The 20,474-nt window shown below is 36.9% G+C and overlaps 1 protein-coding gene across 2 annotated transcripts in view; it reads left to right on the plus strand.

Annotated features, from left to right (window-relative positions):
* Positions 1-20,474, plus strand: part of RNGTT (RNA guanylyltransferase and 5'-phosphatase) — a 279,701-nt gene that overhangs the window by 14,373 nt on the left and 244,854 nt on the right. For both annotated transcript variants that reach the window (XM_045294543.1, XM_004696250.4), the window contains exons 3-8: positions 688-791; positions 878-966; positions 10,468-10,543; positions 11,772-12,012; positions 15,252-15,361; positions 16,908-17,009. In XM_045294543.1, the coding sequence (XP_045150478.1) occupies positions 688-791; positions 878-966; positions 10,468-10,543; positions 11,772-12,012; positions 15,252-15,361; positions 16,908-17,009 (722 nt within the window). The remainder of the gene's footprint in view (positions 1-687; positions 792-877; positions 967-10,467; positions 10,544-11,771; positions 12,013-15,251; positions 15,362-16,907; positions 17,010-20,474) is intronic.

Raw genomic sequence — 20,474 nt, forward strand, 5'->3', positions numbered from 1 at the left:
CAGCACATTAGTACATATGTTGACTTCATCATTCTTACAACACCCACTTTCCGCTTGAGCCCCTGGTGTCATCGCATTTTTCCCCCTCCCTCCCCCCTCCCCCCTCCCCCCAAAGCCATTTCTATTCTAACCTCTTATCTAATCATAAATGGGGAGCCATATGCAGAAAACTCAAAAATGTTCTCATAACTCAAGGCGCACTCAGTGCTAGGTCGGTTTTTGTGATGTTGGCACTAGAGTCTATTTTGCTTTTGCTCTTATTCCATCATTAGTTTGGGGTTACACACACCACCACCACCACCCCTCCCCATCTAGTCATTTCCAACTCATAATGAACTTAGAGAGCAATAGAAGTGCCCCTGTAGGTTTCAAGGCTCTGAATTCTAAGATTAGAAAGCTCTATGCTTCTCCCTCATAATGGCTTGTGGCTTAGTGTGTAACCCACTTTGCTACCAGCGCTCCTTTTAGTTTGGTGTTAAAGTCATTTATTTTATTGGATACTTGCCACCTTCTAGTGTCTTGTATCAGAAATAAGTGGTATATTTGCTGTTAATAGTTCAGTAGGAAAGAGAGCATAAAATGCTTCTCAATGTATGTGGATGAACTGTAATGTAGTATTTCCTTATAACTAACTATTTTGAAACAAATTCAGTTACTAATTAATCTGCCCCCCCCCAATCTTTTAAGGTTAAAATGGGCTTATTGGTGGACCTGACAAATACTTCGAGGTTCTATGACAGAAACGATATAGAAAAAGAAGGAATCAAATACATAAAACTTCAGTGTAAAGGGTAAGCCATGTTTTAATATTAAGACTTTCATATTAAAAACTTTCATTGAAATTATTTTTGTTAAAAAAATTCTTTTTTCATATTAGGCATGGTGAGTGCCCGACAACTGAGAACACTGACACATTTATTCGTCTGTGTGAGCGATTTAATGAGAGAAGTCCACCAGAACTTATAGGTATGTTTTATTCTACTTTATCAACATTACCACTTTTTTTGTACTTGGTGTTTCCAAGTGAATCAGTACACTCTTGCTATGGAGTGCCTCCTGTCAATAGTGCTTATCCAATAGAAGATGAACTTTTATGAACATACATATAGTCTCATAATTTTTTTTGATAGTTTCATCATTTTTATGTTTAAGGAAAAGCCCTAATTTCTCTTACACCTCACCTCTACAATAATAACACATTTTCATCCAAAATTTTTTAGATGAACATTTTTTTATGCTTTTATTTATTATTAATGGGGATTCAACACATGTGTCATTCCATAGTTCAGTCATGTCAAGTAGAATTGTACAAATGCTACCACAATCAGTTTCCATTAGTCCATATTTTAAGTGGATTCATCTCTGGCTTTTCTCGAGTACTGATTATTTTTTAAATGATGATGGCACCCATTTTAAAGACAGGGGAACTGTGGTTAAGTAACTTGTTTTAGATCATGGTTAGGAAACTGCAGGATTTAAATCAAGGACATCTGACTAGAGCTCAGGCTTTAGATTGCTAAAATATGCTTGTTTCCTCACTTAAAATAAAAACCATTTTTTGGTTACATTGCTATCAACAATAAAACCAATGTCAAATCTCAGGGAAATAAAACTCATCTTAATCTTTCCTCTCAGAGACATGTATCTTTAATGTGTTTGAGTATTTCTTTCAGTCTCTTACTGTGTGCAGACATAACTCGGATACGTTGGAGTTTCTCTTTTGGACCCACCGCAGTAAAGTGAATATCACAATAAATCAAGTCACACAGATTTTACTTTTGGGGGGGGGGCGGCGTGGAGTGGGGTTCTTTGTTCTTTCTGGCATATATATATGGTAGGGCTGGAAAAAGGTCATAAAAATTTTCCGTGATCTTTTAATTTCATTTTTCCACAAACATTTTGAAGTCTTTTGTATAATGTTGCTTGGTTTGAATTGCGTATCTAATTTAAAAGTTTTCTGCATAAACTATCATTTGTTTCAGTGCAGTTCTCTGCTGATGACTTTTGATGCTATAAATGAACTTTTCACATGTACTCTGACATTTATTTTAGTTTACTTACTTTATAATGTTTTGTAAGGGACACTTTTTTCTTGTCAAATATATTTTCTTTTGTGATTTCTTCTTTTTCTGAATACATTTTAGATTGATTAAATATTTGAAGAAAAGATAGGTATATAGGAGCAAGTGGAGGTCAGCAGTTGTTGTATTCCAGCTCTGCTACCAAAGACGGAATCCATCCCTAGTCTGCTTGTATGAAACTCACCTAAGGATGCTTATTCAAAATGTGTGTTTGAGAGCCCCAACTGGACCTACAGAATGAAAACTTTTAGAATGAAGTCTTAGAATCTAAATAATAAGAGTCTCAGATGATTTTTATGCACACTTAAATATGAGAAGCGTTATAAAAAATAAAATATGGTAGCTATTAATGGTAATAGTTACCAACCCCCTAAAAACCAAAACCAAAACTCTTTAAGAAAAACAACCCATGCCCATTTTTGTTAATTCTGACTTATATTGACCCTATTGACAGTAGAACTGCCCATGGTAGTTCCCAAGGATATCAGTCTTTTTGGAAGCACACTGCCACATCTTTCCTCCGTTGAGGGATTTGAATGACCATCCTTTTTGGTAGCAGCTGCGAGTTTGGTCACTGTGCCGCCAAGGCTCCTTGAGAAGCATAACAGCTCCTATTAAGTTATGCCTCCTGGTTGCCCTGCAGACACTGTGAGAAATTATAAACATATTTAAATACAGTTTTCATAACAGCTTTATCTGGCAGTGCACTTGTCTTTGTCTTGTTTTGGCGCCTTTCAAAAACAAAAACATACTTTTGTGCCATGGTGAAGCTGCAGGGGAGCAATTTTGAGGGTAGGGTTAATAGCAGATTTTTAACAAAATTTAAGTGGACAGCTTCCTAAGACATGAAGCTTTGGAGCAAGTTCACTGGAATGCTTCCCCACGTAAAGCAACAGTTTTTACATGGATCAAGTGTTTTAAGGAATATCTGAAAAATGATAGGTCAGCTCGAGAAGATTTTAGCAATTGGGTTTTGGGATCTCCAAGGGGTAATTATGATAGATTTTCTCGATGAACAGGATATTTTTGTGGACTTAAGAAAAAGGGAAATGGCATAGGTGAGAGAATGACCAGAAAAGTTATGCCACAGATTTTTCCCATCCCAGCAGAGCACCTTGTAGCTTTCTGAGAATGTGAGCATTTCATTGGGAGCCTATCCCTATCCACTTTTGGCCTAAGTCTTGCCCCTTCAGACTTCTTTTGTTCTGAAAACCCAAAGAACACTGAAAGGAAGCACAGGTTTAATCTTTTGAGGATGCTAAAACCTGTTTTGATGTGGTGTAAATTGAAGAGTGCAGCATTCTACAGGGAAGGATGGGAGATAGAACACTGCTTTCCAAAGTGTGTAGACCTAGATGGGGAGGATATTCTGAGAAAGAAGAGCTTCACATTTTGAGAATTTTGTTTAGTAAAGGTTTCTGTGATTTTGTACCAGTACTCCTTGATGGCACCTAACAACAGTGTCTTGATTTTTGTTGTTTTTAGAAAATCTGCGTGTTAGGCAGCACCCATAACCGAAAACAGTAACAATTACGGATTTATTCTTAGCACAGTAACATTTATAAGATAAATATAGGAATATTCACCCTAAGTGAGAAATAGGGGTTAAAAATGTCATATTAGTTCAACTTAGGCATTGCTTCCAAATGATTTACCAAAAATCTGTAAGTTTTTTAGAGAAATTATAATTAATAGTTAAAAGATTCTGGGGTTATAGTGTATTTGTGCACATACAGGTAAAAATTATTTTGAGGGTGGGAATTTTATGAATTGGGGAAATTAAAAAATCAATTTTGTGTTGAGAGAAACAGCCAATTTCTTAGTAAATAGTAGACACTGTGTATTAGAATAGAACACTTCCGTATGGACTTTGCAGCTTGTATTCTTCAGCTCCTTCATTTTGAGAGGCACTTAGCGTGTTCTTCCCTGGGTTTTCTAACTCCAGGTCTTTGCCCAGTTCATTGTAATACTCTGCCTTGCTAGCCCTTTGAAGTCTCTTTGGCTTTTACTTAACATTTATTTGTTTTCGTTACTCCTTGTTCAAGCATAAGTTTTAGGGTCTCTCCTGATATCAGATTTGGACTTTTCCTTCTTTCCTTTTTAATGAATTTTCTCCTCCTGCTTCCGTAATTTTTTACTGACCTCATTCTTTCTTTTTGCTTTCTTCATAGATGATGTCCTTTTATGACATCCCACCACTCATCTGGTCTTTGTAGGGCATTAGTGTTAAATGAGTCAAATATCTTCATGAGAAGGTCTTTAAATTCAAATGGAACATACTCAAGACTGGATTTTGGCTTTGATGGACTACGTGTAATTTTTTCCAGCTTCCACTTGAACTGTGTCATGTGAACAGTTGACTTCTGGACTTATTCCGACTGATGCTTTTGTGCTCATTTGATTCCTGTCCTATCCATCTGATAAGGTCCATGATTAAATTTACCATGTATATTGCTGACAAAGATATCTGCTAGGGTCATTGGTCTTGCAAAGTTCTATCATGCAGTATTTGGCATTATTTCTGTCACCAAGGCCATCTTTTTCAGTTAGACTAAGACCATATTTTCTACTTCCAGATCCACCTTTCCAAATCCAAATCACTGCCACCGAGTTCCTGCTGACTCATAGTGACCTCCCATGGGTTTCTGAGACTAACTTGACGGTAGTAGAAAGCCCAGTTTTGATTTTGTCGGTCTGTGATCCACATGGTTGGCAATTTGAAACCACCAGCAGCTCCTCAGGAGAAAGACTAGGCTTCCTACTCTCATTAATAGTTAAAGTCTTGGACACCCACAAGGGGGCTGATATGAGTCGCTACTAATTCCATGGTAGGGAGTTTAGTTTGGCTCAGATCCTTTTTTATTTTGCATTCCTATTGCCAGTAATTATGAGCAAGTCTCAAATGCATGTGTGGTTAATTTCAGACTGTAGAAGCTGGTAAAAATGGTAAAGTTCTTCCTTTTGGGCATTAGTAGTTAGTGGGGGAAATTTAAATAATAGTTACCATATATACTCGCGTATAAGCCGACCTGAATTAGCAGATGAGGCACCTAATTTTACCATTAAAAAATGTGCTGAAAAACTCGACTTATACACAAGTATACCTAGTATATTAGCTAATTTTCTTTGTAGGCTTATGGATATTAGCCTAACACTGCCAGTGTTGTATTTCAGGATATTTGCAGGGTCCTTTTTGATGACGAATATGATGTCATTTCTCTTCAGTTTGTCATTCCAGACATCGTAAACTATGTTTTTGATTCAAAAGGGCCAATACAAGTTTATTTCTAGCTAAGATATTGATCTTCAGACATTCCATTTCACTTTTGACAACTTCCAGTTTTTCTTGATTCATATTTTATATAAGTTTACATTATGATTATTAGTGGATGTTTGCAGCTGCTGTTTTTCATTTTGAGTTGTCACATCAGTAAATGAAAGTACACAAAGTTTCACTACATCCGCCTTGCCTCTGCAGAGCAGCGAGTTATATAATGTGACTCTTAACCACAGTATCTAAAACTCCTACAAAAGGACCTTTTCGTGATGGGTCTGAGTCAAAGGTGGGGGAAGGTACTGATTATAGGATTCAGCTGTGAATGATTCCCATCCTGCTGGGTATAAAGTTGAACTATCTCAGAAGCAGAAGGGGAATCTCACTACCAGCAAGAGAGAGAAAAGAGCTAGGAGTGGAGCATGTTCTTTAGGACCTGGCGATCCCTGCACATTGAACCTCCTTCATTCAGTAGACGGCTTTGACATACGAAGAGCAGCACAACAGAACATGAGGCAGAGTTGTGTGCACTTCCCAGTCCACAGAGCAAGTAAAAGCCAAGTGCTATGGGACAAAACACTAGTTTGGAGGGGTGTGCCTCTGGGTACTTAATTAGGGAAGCTAGGTTTGCTGACCCATGGAATGGGAACTGAGAGCCTTCTGGTTGAGGCTTTTTATGAAGTGAGTGGCATTTTAATAAGTTTTTAGGGGCAGCCCTAAAAAAATTAATTTTTTTGGTAACATGTCCTGACTGAACAACTGTACCTTGAGCATTTTTCATCTAAACTGTAACTGTTCACTTCCTTAATAAACCCCACAATCATGAGCATTTGTCTGTGAGTTGTGTGTGGTCCTTGTAGTGAATTAAGGGACCTAGCAGAAAACTAGAGTGCTATGGGAAGGTAGTATATCATATCATTAAGGTTGGTTTCACTTTGAGGAAGCAGCTGTTCTCCAGTCGTATTTTAAGTGTTGCTCATCCAGAGGGGCTTATCTACCAGCACTCATTTCATAAAGGTTTTCACTGACCAGTTTTTTTGGATGTAGATCTCTGGGCCCTTCCTGTTTTGTTTAAGCCTGGAGGCTCCTCTGAAACCCGATCACCATGGGTGATTTTGCTGTTATTTGAAATACTGGTGGCATAGTTTCTAGTTTCATACCAACATTTAATAAATGAATTGATAATGCTGGACTGCAGGAAAAAACAGCAAGCCTTGATTATAACAGTAAAAGATTTTATGGGCAAAAAATATTGAATGATGCAGGAAACATCAGAAGAAGATAGAAGGAATATGTAAGAGTCATTGTGCCAAAAAGAACTGTTTGACACTCAACCATTTCAGAAGGTAGCATTTGATCAGGAACTGATGGTTTTGAAGGAAAAGTCCAAGTTGCACTGAAGGGATTTCTGAAAAATAAGACTCCAGAAATTCATTGTCTACCAGTCGAAATGTTTCAACAGATTGAGGCAGAACTGGAAACACTCACTAGGCTATGCCAAGAAATTTGCAAGCTAGCTACCTGGCCAAGCAACTGGGAGAGATCCATCTTTGTGCCCAGTCCAAAGAAAAGTGATCCAATAGAATGTGGAAATTATTGAATAATAAATAGTATGATGATCACATGTAAGATTTTGTTGAATATATTAAAAAAAAATGGTTGCAGCAGTACTCTCCAGGGAACTGCTAGAAGTTCTAGCTGAATTCAGAAGAGGATGTGGAACAAAGAATACCAATACTGAACAGAAGAATATTTTCCTTTGTTTTATTGAAAGGCACTTGGCTGTGTGGATCATAAATTGTGGATAACATTGCAGAGTGCTAACTCCATACTTTCATCGTGCTCCTGTGGATCTTGGATCTTGTACACAGAAATAGTAATTCAACAGAACAAGGGCATGCAGGGTGGTTTAGAATCCAAAAAGGTACAAGTAAGAATGGTGTGTGGGTGATAACTGAGCTCCTGTAACTTCACAAACGGGGAGGAAAATCAAGATCAACGGTTGAGTGAGAGTGTTATGAGTTAAAATTTGGACATACCCTCACTTTTGTGACCTTTTCTCAATTCTGACACTAACCATCCCTCTCGTGGCACTGTGTACTCTGCTGGGCTTGAGAATTTATTGCAATGGCCACATAGAACTCAGATAATACGATTACCCAGGTTATTAGAGAAGTGGCAAGTTCTAACTGGAAATAGGGATCGACTTGAAAGTACCAGGAACAACCCAGGATATAGTTCCTCTGTTAGGACTACCTTTTCACAGTAGTATGTGCAGACTTCCCACTTGAAATGTGGAAATTGATTGTTTAATTACCTAGATCATGTAGAAAATGAAGATAAATTTGAATAAGAAGTTGGCTTGAAATAGTTAATAATGAGCCAATCGTTATTTACAAACTATGACTTATTTGCCCCTAGGTCAGGGGTTGGCAAACTGGGACTCTCCAGCTCTATGAAGCTCTTTTAGTACGTATAGATGGCTCTGAAGTAAAAGTCAAAATGAAAATAAAATTTTAGTGTCATTTAAAATTTTTAAAGGATGCTATTTATATGGTTTTATTTATTTGTAAAACTATTTATGATTTTTGAATAATCTTTAAATTGTTTTGAGGGATAGGATTGGCTCTGTCTGAAAAGTTTGCCAACTCCTGGTCCAGATGGACCCATTCTTACAACATAAAAAAGGAAACAATAACAAGAAAATCCCCATGTTTTTTAACATTGAAAAATAATCATTTTAAACTAAGCTTGTAGGATATTTAATTATTGTAATTTTTATATGAGAAACATTCTTCCATGTTTTTTGTAGATTTGTTTTGATGATGGTTTTGTAAATAGTCCCTTTAAAAGTTCTGTTATCAGTTTTTTGAAATATAATAGGATAAGATGAAAAATTCTTTTTATAGCAAAGAAAAGAATTTTTTTACATTGGATTAATCAGTCAATTGGCAGTTAGTATTCTGTTAGTCTTATATTTCCTATTCATAAAAATAGTTAATCTTATTAGAGTAAAAATAAGATGCAGAATCAGTAGTGGTCTAAAATTTTTAAAACTATTGTGAATTAGGTGAAGGTTTATAGCACTCAGATCATAGTTTTACAAGTTGTAGTGCCAGTTAGAAAGGGGTAAGGTACTTGTTTATCAGGACATGTCACAAAGGTTCAGGTCTGTTAATAAATGCCCGAAGGGGCAGACCACTCCTCTATAAGCCTCACCTGAAGACATTCCACTCAAGCTCCTTGCATCAGCAAACCCAGCTCCCTGAATTAAGTGCCCAGAGGCACCCCCACTCCAGTAAACTACAGCCCAAAGGCATTTACTTCACTTCCATGGGTCAGCAAGTCCAACTTCCCCACTTAAGTGCCCAGGTGCACTCCATTCTGTAAACCAGCCTCGTGCACAGAAACATTCAGCTTTTCTTGCTCTGTGGGTTGAGAATTCCATCACTCTGCTTCATGCTCTGGCTCCTAGTTCAGCTGCTGTTCCTCTGTTATAGCTGTCATCTGGATCCAGGAGATTCACTGTACACTGTACACGGATCTTGGGTCCAGAGGACGTGCCCCACTCCTGGTTTTTGCTGGTAATGAGATCCCTCCTCCTCCTCCTCAGAAGGCTCATTTTGTACGCTGCAGAATGGCATTCCAGGGAATCCTGTGTGCAGTTAACTCACACGTGAATCCTATCAGTATCTTCCCCCACCTTCATACCAGACCCCTGCAGGAAAGGTTGTTTGGCGGGAGTAGAGAGACTTTGGCTAGAAAAGTCACATTAAATAACTGCCCCTGCAAACACAGGTGAGTTCAGTTTCAGACCTTTAGAGCAAGAGCCATTGGCCTCCTTCCAACTAGCAAGTCTGGTCTTGTGTATGGTTTTGAGTTGTTCCATGTTTTTTTTTTCCTATTCTACCCAGGGTGTTAATGTGATCCCTTTCACAGTGGTTGTTAGTGGTAGCTGGGCTTCATCTAGTTGTGTTTTCATGGTTGTGTAAACTGATAGTCCATTGCACTAATTATTTCTATGTGTCTTTTGATTTTTGCTACTCTTCCTTTCTCTGAATGGGAAGAGACACAAAGTGGTACAAATACGGCTGTTTACAAGCTTTTAAGACCCCAGTTGCTACTCACCAAATTGAGATGTAGAACATTGTTTTTGTGAACTGTGTTACGCCAATTGGCCTGAAACTATGGACTTATTTCCCCTAAGCTCAGTGACTGGTTCCCTCATGGTGTTTGGTTGTGTATAAGAGTTTTCATCTTTGTCCTCTGTATGCTCCATTACATTCATGGTTATATTTGCAGCAAAAGTAAACATACATACACATGTCCTCTGTCAAACATATATATATATGTATGTATATACACAGATATGTATTTGTAGTTACCCTACCACTCAACCACTGACCCTTCTTGTGTGTGTTCAGTCCATTCTCACTCTTTGAGACCCTCTTCAAAAGAGTAGAATTTCCCCATAGAGTTTTTATGCTGAGTTTTTTTTCGTAGAGATCATCAGGTGTTTTCTCCAGGGGAGCAAGTTGGGTCTGAATAGTTGGCCTTTTAGTTAGTAGGTGAGTCCTTAACCGTAGCAGCACCAGGGCTCTTTTAAGGAGCCATAGGGAGCTATTTATATCTCAGCAAATCAATGACCTAGGAAACATCTCAGGATGGAGGGAATCACCCAGGTCAATAACTGTAAGTGGGAGTTACAGTCTTCCATTCACTCCCTGCCCCCCTAGCCTCGGAAATATGTGTTAACCCTTTCTGACAGCCTTGTGTATTCATTTGTTTACTTCCACTCTCACTGCCTGTTCTGCCTGCATGTCTATCCTTAGTAAAACACTTGATATCTTTCAGTTAAAAGACCGTTTTAGACAATAGACACAGTGTTTAACCAATAAACCAGTGTATTCTATTTAACCATGTAGCTAGTGCTATAAATTAGATTTGAAGTAACTTAAACTAGTAAGTTATTCCTAGTTAAGAGAATATTTTCTTTCTTTAATATAGTTATTGTATAAAGTTATTTAAATATTCCGAAGCTTGCCAGTTGGAATTTTAGAGTAAACGACATTTGAAGTGGATTATCAGTTTTAAACCAGTGTTCTTTTCCAGGTGTTCACTGTACCCACGGTTTCAACCGCACTGGTTTCCTCATATGTGCCTTTTTGGTGGAGAAAATGGATTGGAGGTACTGATTTCCTCTTCTAATGCAAGCGAACATATGAAGGGGCATCAAAAAGTAGATGAGAAAATACCATTATCTTTTAATTACATTATTTCTAACTTTTTGAAGCCTCTTTATATTTAGGCCTTGATTTAAAAAGTTGTATTGTTTTTGTTTTAGCATTTATATTGCTACATTTTTGGTGAAGTCATGGTTAAGGTAGTTTCACATAGTTTTCATTTTACATATGGCTAGTCTTTAGAATATCATCTGCTAATGTGTTGTACTAAGCAGAATTTTAATTGAGAGCTTTTGAGCCCCATATACTATATTTTTGCTTCCTATTATTTTCACTTCTTACAGAATTACCAGAGACAAGTTGTCCCAACATTTTGTGCTTGTATTTCAGCTCTGGAAGTTACTATGGCTGTTATTTTCCATTTTAACAGTACATTTTCTTTTAAAGTGACAGTTTATGATGCTATAGGAGTGTTTTAAGGACAATCAACCTAATTTAAACTAGTCAGCATTCTTTTAAGGACCTGTATTTGTGAAGTGCCATTTTAAGTCCGAGATTAGACAATTAGTTAGCTGAAATTCTTAAGAAAATGGTGTATTGCTAACTGAATAGATAGATCGATTGAGGGATGGGTCACTGTGTATGTTTACAAAGGCTTTTACACTGTAGGCCCTTCCCTGGGTGTAGTCAGCTGAAGTGAAGTATACATCTGATATACATTTCCTACTCATATATTCTCAGAGATTCTGTACTACATGTATTTATAGGTCTGACCTTTGAAGTGCTCAACACCATGACCCCAGGCTCCTGTTTGAGATTCAAAGCTTCTCTCTGATGACCTCTGTATACTCTTCTTGCTTTCATCTGTTGAGTCCTTTAAAGTACAATGCTTTTACTGTTCCGCACAGCTATTCACATTGCCTTGATGGTCCTTCTTCCTTAGATCGGTCTTCAAAGCTTTTTCAAAAATTCTTTTTCACAGACCCTACCTATGTCTGTCTCTCTCTCTCTACAGTCATAGCATATGAGTTTAAGGACTATATCTCTAGTATATTAAAACTTTCATAATGACCTTGTTCCTTAATAGATTGGTTGACTTAAAAAGTGGGGACTGCAGTTAGCCCATTTGATTAAACCCCTGTTAATACTTCATATGGACCCTTGAATATAATGAGTTTTGATCAGTCTGTCTTAAGTGAAGACCTTGTCTGATGTTTGTTTTATTTCCTATAGTATTGAGGCAGCAGTTGCTACTTTCGCCCAAGCCAGACCTCCGGGAATTTATAAGGGTGATTATTTGAAAGAACTTTTTCGTCGCTATGGTGATATAGAAGAAACACCACCCCCACCTCTATTGCCAGATTGGTGTTTTGAAGATGAAGAGGATGAGGATGAGGATGAAGATGGTAAAAAAGATTCAGAACCTGGGTCAAGTACTTCCTTTGGCAAAAGGAGAAAGGAACGGTTAAAATTGGTAATGTTTAGAAACATTTTATTCACATTTATCTTTTTTAAGTTTATTGATTAAGATTTGTGAAAATGAAAAAAAAATTTGTGAAACTGAAGTGTTGATCTGCTTTAGCTACGATTATAAGCTGATTACATTCTGGCTATTTCCAAATGTTGATAGCCATGAGGAAAATTGCAAGAGAAAAATTACAGGTAGATACAATTAGCCTGTTTTTGTTTCTTAGGTGAACCAGAGAACTCATAGGTATTAGGTTGAGAAATTATTTCTTTGCAGAGTATGGTAAGATCCCAGTAAAATGATCTAATGGGAATGTACTGTAACTTTGCCTCTAGATCTCCTTGTCCTGGCCCGAGAGGAGGGGGAGGACTAACAGGGAAATCTTAAAAGAAGTACAGGTTGTACTTGCATATTTTTACCTGCCCACGTGTGTGGGATGAAGTCTTAAGAGAAGTACAGGTTGTACTTGCATATTTTCACCTGCACACGTATGTGGGATAGGTCAAAGGGAAAGTTTAGGGCAGGTATGGGGCTAATTCGTGAAATTCCTAACAAAAGTTAGGTGTGACGTTGCAGTAGAACTGTAAATGCCACAGCTCATTTACTAGTAGACAGTGGTTCACGACAGTGCCTTCACTGTTTTTCCTACTATTCTGCAAAATGGGATACATATTGCAGGTTTTGTTGTTTTTTTTTCTTTTTCATTGGGATTAGATCTTGAGAATAATATCTATTTTATATTGAAGCATCATTGAATCCCAATATTTGCAATGAACTTCATCAATATTAAGAGAAAGACCGCTAAGATGGACATAATACTTTAGTCAAAATAAATCGGACAGGTAAAATAAAATCTTTGTTCTATTTCATTTCGCCAGTTACTAAGAGGAAAAAAAAATAGTCCAAACTAAGCTCATTGCCATCTAACTGATTCGGACACATGGTGACACTGTGTAGGGTTTATAAGACAACCTTACTGGAGCAGATCGCCTTAGCAGTCACTTCATTCTCTGGTGTTTTCTTGCTTTGTTTCTTCACTTTGCAGCCTGGATATTTTCTTCTGACCTACCTTAACAATTTACTAATTTGCTTCACAGCTTTATTATTGCTGTTGTAAATTCTTCCATTGAGCTTTTAATTTCAGTTGTTTCATTTTCCTGTCTATATGTACCATGTGATTTTTAGTTGTCTACTGGAATTCTTCAGTGGATGTTTTCAGTATCAGAATTTATTTTTGTAAAATAGAGTTCTCTTTTCCTGACTCTTAAATTAATATAATTATGATTGCTTTTATTCAGATTATTATGATAGTTCTGTTTGGATTTATAACCTAAACGAAAAATGAAAGCCACTATCTTTGAGTTCATTCTGACTTCATAGAGACTTTATATAGCATTTCTGAGACTACATCTTTATAGGAGCAGACATCCTTATTTTTCTCCAGTGGGGTGGGCCCGTGTGTTTGAATCACTGACCTTGCTGTTAGCAGTCCAGTGCTTATCCCACATTGCCCCAGAGTCTCCTGGAGTTTATGAGTCATTCAAAGTCACTGTTATGACGTCAGTTCTGACTCTTTAATTTCCCTGTGGACAGCTTAAAACTGCCTCCTGTGGGTTTCCCAGGTTATAAATCTTTCCGGGAGCAGACACCTTTATCTTTTTGCCTTGATTTGAACTGTTGCTGTGTTAGCAGTCCAATGCATCACTCACTGTGCTGTCGGGGCTCGTGGGTGTATGACAGTAATACTTCTTCCTGGCCTCTAAGAAAGCAAAGACACCTTTTTCATCTTTTGAGTGTATGCTATTACTTATGAGAATATGACTTAGCAGGTACATTGCTTGCTCCTTTGAGATAATGTCTGGGATCCTTTCATGGACTAAAACTAACGATAACAAAAAAAATCCTAATGATACATTTTCTTGATTAGTTAGATGTACCTATTAAAGTACACACTCCCAATATCTTTTTCCTACAGAAAGGTGGGACCTTGTTGTTAGCAGTTCAGTGCTTAGCTGAACCATCTGACATTAGAAAACATTTGTTCATTGTGAACTTAACCTGCTTATAAAACTGGGAAAATCTATGCTATTTAGCATTGTCATCAGACTGCTACGTTTTTGCCAGAACATTGATCATTGCAGCTTGTAGGCCTAATTTTTTATTCCCCAATTTCGTTAACAACTGAAGTTGTTTTATAGATTTTTCATGAGACTGATGCCATCCTTTATGTGTCTGAGAGTAGTTGTAGCTTAAATCTAGACTATATATTTGGTTTTTAATATTTTTAGGAAGGGGTCTGATGTATAAAATTTCCATCTGCTTCACTTCTCTAATTCAAAAATGTGCTTACTGTGAGCTATAATAAGATACTTTATGCAGTTCTAAGTTAGGGAATTCAAATTAAAAATTAAATGATGAGAATATTTAGTTTTCATATTAATGCATTCCAGTCAGTGTGGCCTAGCCATTTTGCCTACTCTTATTCTAACTCATAGAGTTGTAGATTTTGAGTGCTTATCCTCTTAAAATCTGTACCCCACTAATGATGTGTTACATCTCTCCTTGTCTCTAGGTATGAATTATTGGCGAATGGTTTAATAGAGTGTATACCTGGGTTCTATTTTTGATTCTAATGCTTGAATAAATTATATAGGATCACTGGGCCTCAGGTTCTCCTCTGTGAAATGAACACAGTACCATCTACTTTGCAGAATTACTGATTAGAGAGAAAGTTTGTAAAATGACTCTCAGTCAGTGATAATCCCCAACCAAACTTGCTGCCATCGAGTCAGTGCTGACTCTTAGGGGGACCCTCTGGGTTTCCGAGATCATAACTGTTTAGGAGAGGAGAGAGCCTAGTCTTTCTCCCGAGGAGCTGCTGGTGGTTTGGAACTGCCAGCCATGCGGATCACAGCCCAACGTGTAACCATGACACTGCTAGGGCTCCCTTCAGTCAGTGGTTTATACATTATTATTACTGTAGTAATTACTGAAGTGTAGTGCGGATAGACGTCTTTGGCAGTGTTGGGCACATACTGGGTAACAGGTGTACAATCAAAACCACATGCTGGATTAAAAAAAAACTAGAATACCATCCCAGGACAGTTTATAGACTGCTAAGCATTTTTGTTTTACCAATTGATTTGCTCAGATATGTGAGGGTAAACTAATCTGTCTTTCAGTCTATTCTTGGCAAATGGATTTGAACTCTTAATAAAATACTTTTCTTTTCCTTTTATTTTAAGGGTGCTATTTTCTTGGAAGGAATCACTGTTAGAGGTGTAACCCAAGTGACAACTCAACCAAAGTTAGGAGAGGTGCAGCAGAAGTGCCATCAGTTCTGTGCCTGGGAAGGGTAATAAGCATTTTAATGTCTTAACACTTTTTAAAAAAATGAACACAGACATTGATGGTGCCTTCTTTGTTAACAGCTACAGAGATTATCACTCTATAGTACAAGGGGGCTTTGCAAAGTTTCTAGGGAAAATTACCTTATCTTTTAATTCCATTTTTCCACAACATTTTTGAAGCCGCCTGTGTTTATTTTGTGTCTTGGATTCTATTGCTGCTGAGTCGTAACAGTTTACCAAGGGAGAAGAGGTAAAGACTAACTATAGTTTTTCTTTAATCAGTTGGGAGAATTAGCTTTGTGTGTTCTGCTCTGCTCCATGACTTGAAAAGATCCATCAAGCATTTCATGGGATAGGACCCCAGAAGAAAGTTCACTGTTCTTGTTGCTCACAACACCCAGTCTGTGATCATTTCTATTGAGCATTGTTATTTGTGGCAGAAAATTGTCATAGAGCTGAGATACAGTAAAACAGGACTATTGTTAAAAACATTGTAATATAAATACATAATTAAAAACTTGTGATATCTACCTATAAACCAGATAAATCAACTACAACTAATTTTAACTAAAATATAAAAATTTTGGAGAAATAAAAGGTTGTGTTTAAGGTGTACCTTAATCTTGACTGACATTTCGTCTGTTTGGGCATCTTTTGAATGGAATTTACCAAATCTCTAGTATCATGCAAAGTTGGCAGTGTCATGATGGAGAAATAAGAGTATCGGATATTGTAAGATAATAGAGCCAAGTTTTTCCATTAAGTAAAAGACTTGTTAACATACCTATGTTATTTTTAGAACAAGTACGTTAATATTTTTAAATTAACTGAATAGTTGTTAGAACAATCCAGAAACCCACTGCCAGCAAATTGTCTCTGATTCATACTGACCTTATCTAAGAATTCTGAGGCTTTGGAAAACAAAATCCACTGCTGTTAAATTGATTCTGACTCACCGTGACTAAATAGGACAGAGTAGAACTACTCCAGAGAGTTTACCAGTTTACCAGGCTATAAATCTCTGCAGAAGCAGACTGCCTCATCTTTCTCCTGTGGAATGGTTGGGGGCTAGAGCTGCCCACATCTTGGCTGGGAGCCCATTGCTTAACCCATGGCACCAGTAGGTCACCTGCATTATATAGTGCAGCAAGAATAATTTAAAACACAGGCTTTCAAACGTATTTGGTCTATCACCCCCCCTTAAAAAAAAAATTTACTCAGTGCCCCTTTGCAATTTGAAAACTTTTGTACTCTAACCTATAAGTTAGGATTTTGCAGCCTGTCTGGCTGATTCCAGAGTCTCCGAAGGGGTGATATCGCCTACACTGTGGGAAACACTGAATAAGAACTTGTTAACCTGCATTCTAAAATGTCAAGAAAATGATAACTTTTGTTCACACTTCTGTGGAAGCTGCTGTTAGGCCATTTGGTAATTTCATGATAGGGAGAACATGATTGTGATAAATATGTGACTCGTGAGGTTGATTTAAGATGTGGATTGCTTTGTGTGAATACCAGTCATAAATAGTAATAAAATGTTTTTCATTTAAGGTCTGGATTCCCTGGAGCACAGCCTGTTTCCATGGACAAGCAGAATATTAAACTTCTAGAACAGAAGCCTTATAAAGTAAGCTGGAAAGCAGATGGCACTCGGTAAGTTGGACTACTAAAAGAAATTATATAAATAACACTAATGCTTGAAGAATATTTGCTTTGTTGTTAGGGAAGTTCACACTGTTGGGGTGCGAATTTCTGACATGTACAGCAAAAACACCTGTTTTAAAAACTACGTGATTTTTGTTACTATGTTTCTTTTAGTTAGGTGTTGTTGAGTTGTTTTAGACTCCTAATGCTCCTACATACCACAGAATGAAATACTACACTGACTTGCATCATCTTCCCAGTTGTGACCATGTTTGAGCTCATTGCAGCCACTGTCAGTGCACCTCGTTGAGAGTCTTTTTCTGGGACCCTCTTTTTTCTGCTCTTTCTGGGACCCTCTATTTTATCAAGCATCAGTGCCCTTCTCCAGGCACTGGCTCGCCTCATGACATGTTCAAAGCACAAGAGGTGAAGTCTTGTCACCCTTGTTTCTTAGGAGCGTTCTGCCTATTCTTTTCCCAAGACAGTTGTCATTCTTCTGGCAGCCCTTATCTTCACCAGCATCGTATTGCAGATGCATCAGTTTTCCATTGTCAGCTTGCCCACGCATGTGAGGTGATTGAAAATACCATGGCTTGCAGCCTTCAAGATGACAGCAGTGGTTTTTAAAGCTTTAGAGAAGTTCTTTTGCAGCACATTTGCCCACTGTAGTATCATTTGATTTTTGACTCCTGATTCCCTGGACATTGATTGTGGATCCAAATAAAATGAAATTCTTAACAACTTCAACGTTTTCTCTGTTTATCGTGATGTTGTTTGTTGGTCCAATTGTGAGGAATTTTCTTTTTTTTTTTTTTTAAATGTTGAGGTGTCATTCATACTGAAGGTTGTAGTCTTTGGTCATCATCATTACTTCAAGGAATAGTATTTTGGGCCATGTAGTTATCTTCCACTATGCTACATTTTTGATTTAGGAATACTATGAGTTGACAGAAATATCTATGACATGCACATGCTAAGTGTGAAAATGTTTTAGTGATATTGTAGGATTGAGGCCTGCTGTCCGCCACATGTCTTTCTTGGTTGTAGGTCATGTCTAAGTTAGTAGCTGTGTTGTCTGTGTAACCTAAAAATGACCAACTTCCTAATTCATTGTACGTTTTCCCTTTGAATGGTTATCCTTTTGCTCTTATAGTTTTTTACAAATATTTCCTGCAGTGTTTACCTTCTTAAGTAACTTGCATCATTACAGTAAAGCTTAGTTTAAAACCCCATAAATATTCCTATGTTTTTTAATATTCCTTGTTCTTCCTTAATAAAACCATTTTTTTCCTTTTGGAATTGATTTTTTTTTGCAAATTTTCTCTTCTGTATGAGTGGACTTCAAAAGGAATTTTTCTAGGAACTTTTTGGAGCCTGTTAAAGCTACTGGGGGTAAACTTTGGATTATTAACTATGAGGTATATGGTTCAAAACCACCAGCTGCGGGAGAAAGATGAGGCTATCTGCTCCCATAGAGATTCATAGTCTTGGAGACCCTATGTAGAGTGCTATGAGTCTGAATCAATTTTATGGCAGTGAGTTAGGTGTTTACTTTTTAAAAAGAATTCATTCAGCAATTGTCGTAATAGCTGAAATACTTATCTTAGCAGTTATTAATATAGAAGTGTGAAATAATTTTTTAACAGATACAGAATTTTGGTTGTTTTATAATGAAGAAAACAATACAGAATAATTAGGAATGAGCTCATACATGCATACACATTAGGGTAAGTCAAAAAGTATATTGCTATTAGGATCTCAGTACAAATATGCATGAGTTTATTCCAAATGATTAGAAAACTGTCTTTGCAATCAGTGAATTACCGCAGGAAAGTTTCTTTTCTTAATCTTGTTTGGGTGCGTTCATAATAAAAGATCCACTCAAAACTGGCTTCTGCGGAGATCTGTTGGTCCAGTTAAATTCAAGGCAGAGGGCAGTTTGGATGGCTATGGTGACTGCCTTTTGGAACTCCAAAAGCATAATTTCGAGAGATAATTAGGGAGTTTTAAGAAAAGGTGAATCTGCATTTGGTGTGAAAAAGACCAGGAAAGTTGCAGTGAAATTTTTTTCATCACGACAATGTACTTGTTTATTATTTGAAGATAGCAAGGGTGAATTTTGTCGAAAAATCTTACCCAATTCACCCTCCAATCTCATCATGCGCTGCAGACTTTTTGTTTTCTAAAACTCAAATAATAATGAAAAGGAGTATGATTTGAGTTCCTTGCGGATGCCCAAACTGCTCTTTTGACGTTGTATAAATTGAGGAGTGCCGAATTCTCTAGGGAGAGTTTAAGAGGTAGAAATACCACCTTCAGAATTGTATGTAGACACAGATGGAGGATATGTTGAGAAACAATAGCTTTACATTTGTTTTAATAAAGGTTTCTAAAATTTTATACTAACACTTTTTGACTTATCTTTGTTTATTAGTTTTTACGTATTTTGAAGATGATGTAATTGGTTTAGTTTTCTTTAATGAGATGTTTTTTAAAATCTAAGTGTCATGAATACTCTTAGCATAGCCCATAATACCCTCTTTTGTATTTAACTTATTGTGACCCTAAAAGAAGGGGCCCTGGTGGCATAATGGGCTATATACTGGCTGCTAACCTTGACGTTAACAGTTCAAACCCACCAGCTGCTCCACAGGAAACATGAGGCTATCTATACCCATAAGATTTTAAAAAATCTCAAAAACCTACAGGGGCAGTTCTACCCTGCCCTATGGGCCTGCTATGAGTCAGAATCGACTCAGGGGTAGTGATTTTCCACTTTGATCTTACAAGATACCTATGGAGACATGAATGAGGCAGATACAACTTGCTTTCAGTATTAGGTAAATATTTTATTTCAACATGATATGCTTTCTTGTAAATCTAAATATTTTGTTACATTGATATTTATTATTTGAGAATATCACAATTTTGTTCAATTGTCATTTGTTTGAAACAGTCTTTCAGTTTAGACTTTTCCAATTAAAAAAAAATTATTTTATAGATAGGGAGCATTAAACAGTTCAGAAGTAACAGAACAGGAAAATAAAAATACATAATAATTTCATTACCTAGAGATAAACACTATCATTATATCACTATTGACCTTCTACCATATATACTCCTGTACAAGCCGAGTTTTTTTTTTTTAATTAGATAAGTAGATACTTATTTATGAGTTATGTTTTACTATTAAATAAGTTGTTCTTTCACATATTATATATGGAGATCCCAGGACCAAACTTTCATGGAAGTTGATATGCAAAAGATCGTTACAGGTAACATGTCTACATAATTCTTTTTTTTTAAAAATTTTTTTATTATAACAATTTTTTAGAATTATTTTATTGGGGGCTCGTACAATTCTCATCACAATCCATACATACATCCACTGTGTCAAGCACATATGTACATTCGCTGCCCTCATCATTCTCAAAACATTTGCCTTCCACCTCAGCACTTAATATCAGTTGCTCA

This window comes from Echinops telfairi, unplaced genomic scaffold (assembly GCF_000313985.2).
Source record: "Echinops telfairi isolate 266 unplaced genomic scaffold, ASM31398v2 ScPeMD7_3533;HRSCAF=4204_0, whole genome shotgun sequence".
Lineage (NCBI taxonomy): Eukaryota > Metazoa > Chordata > Mammalia > Afrosoricida > Tenrecidae > Echinops > Echinops telfairi.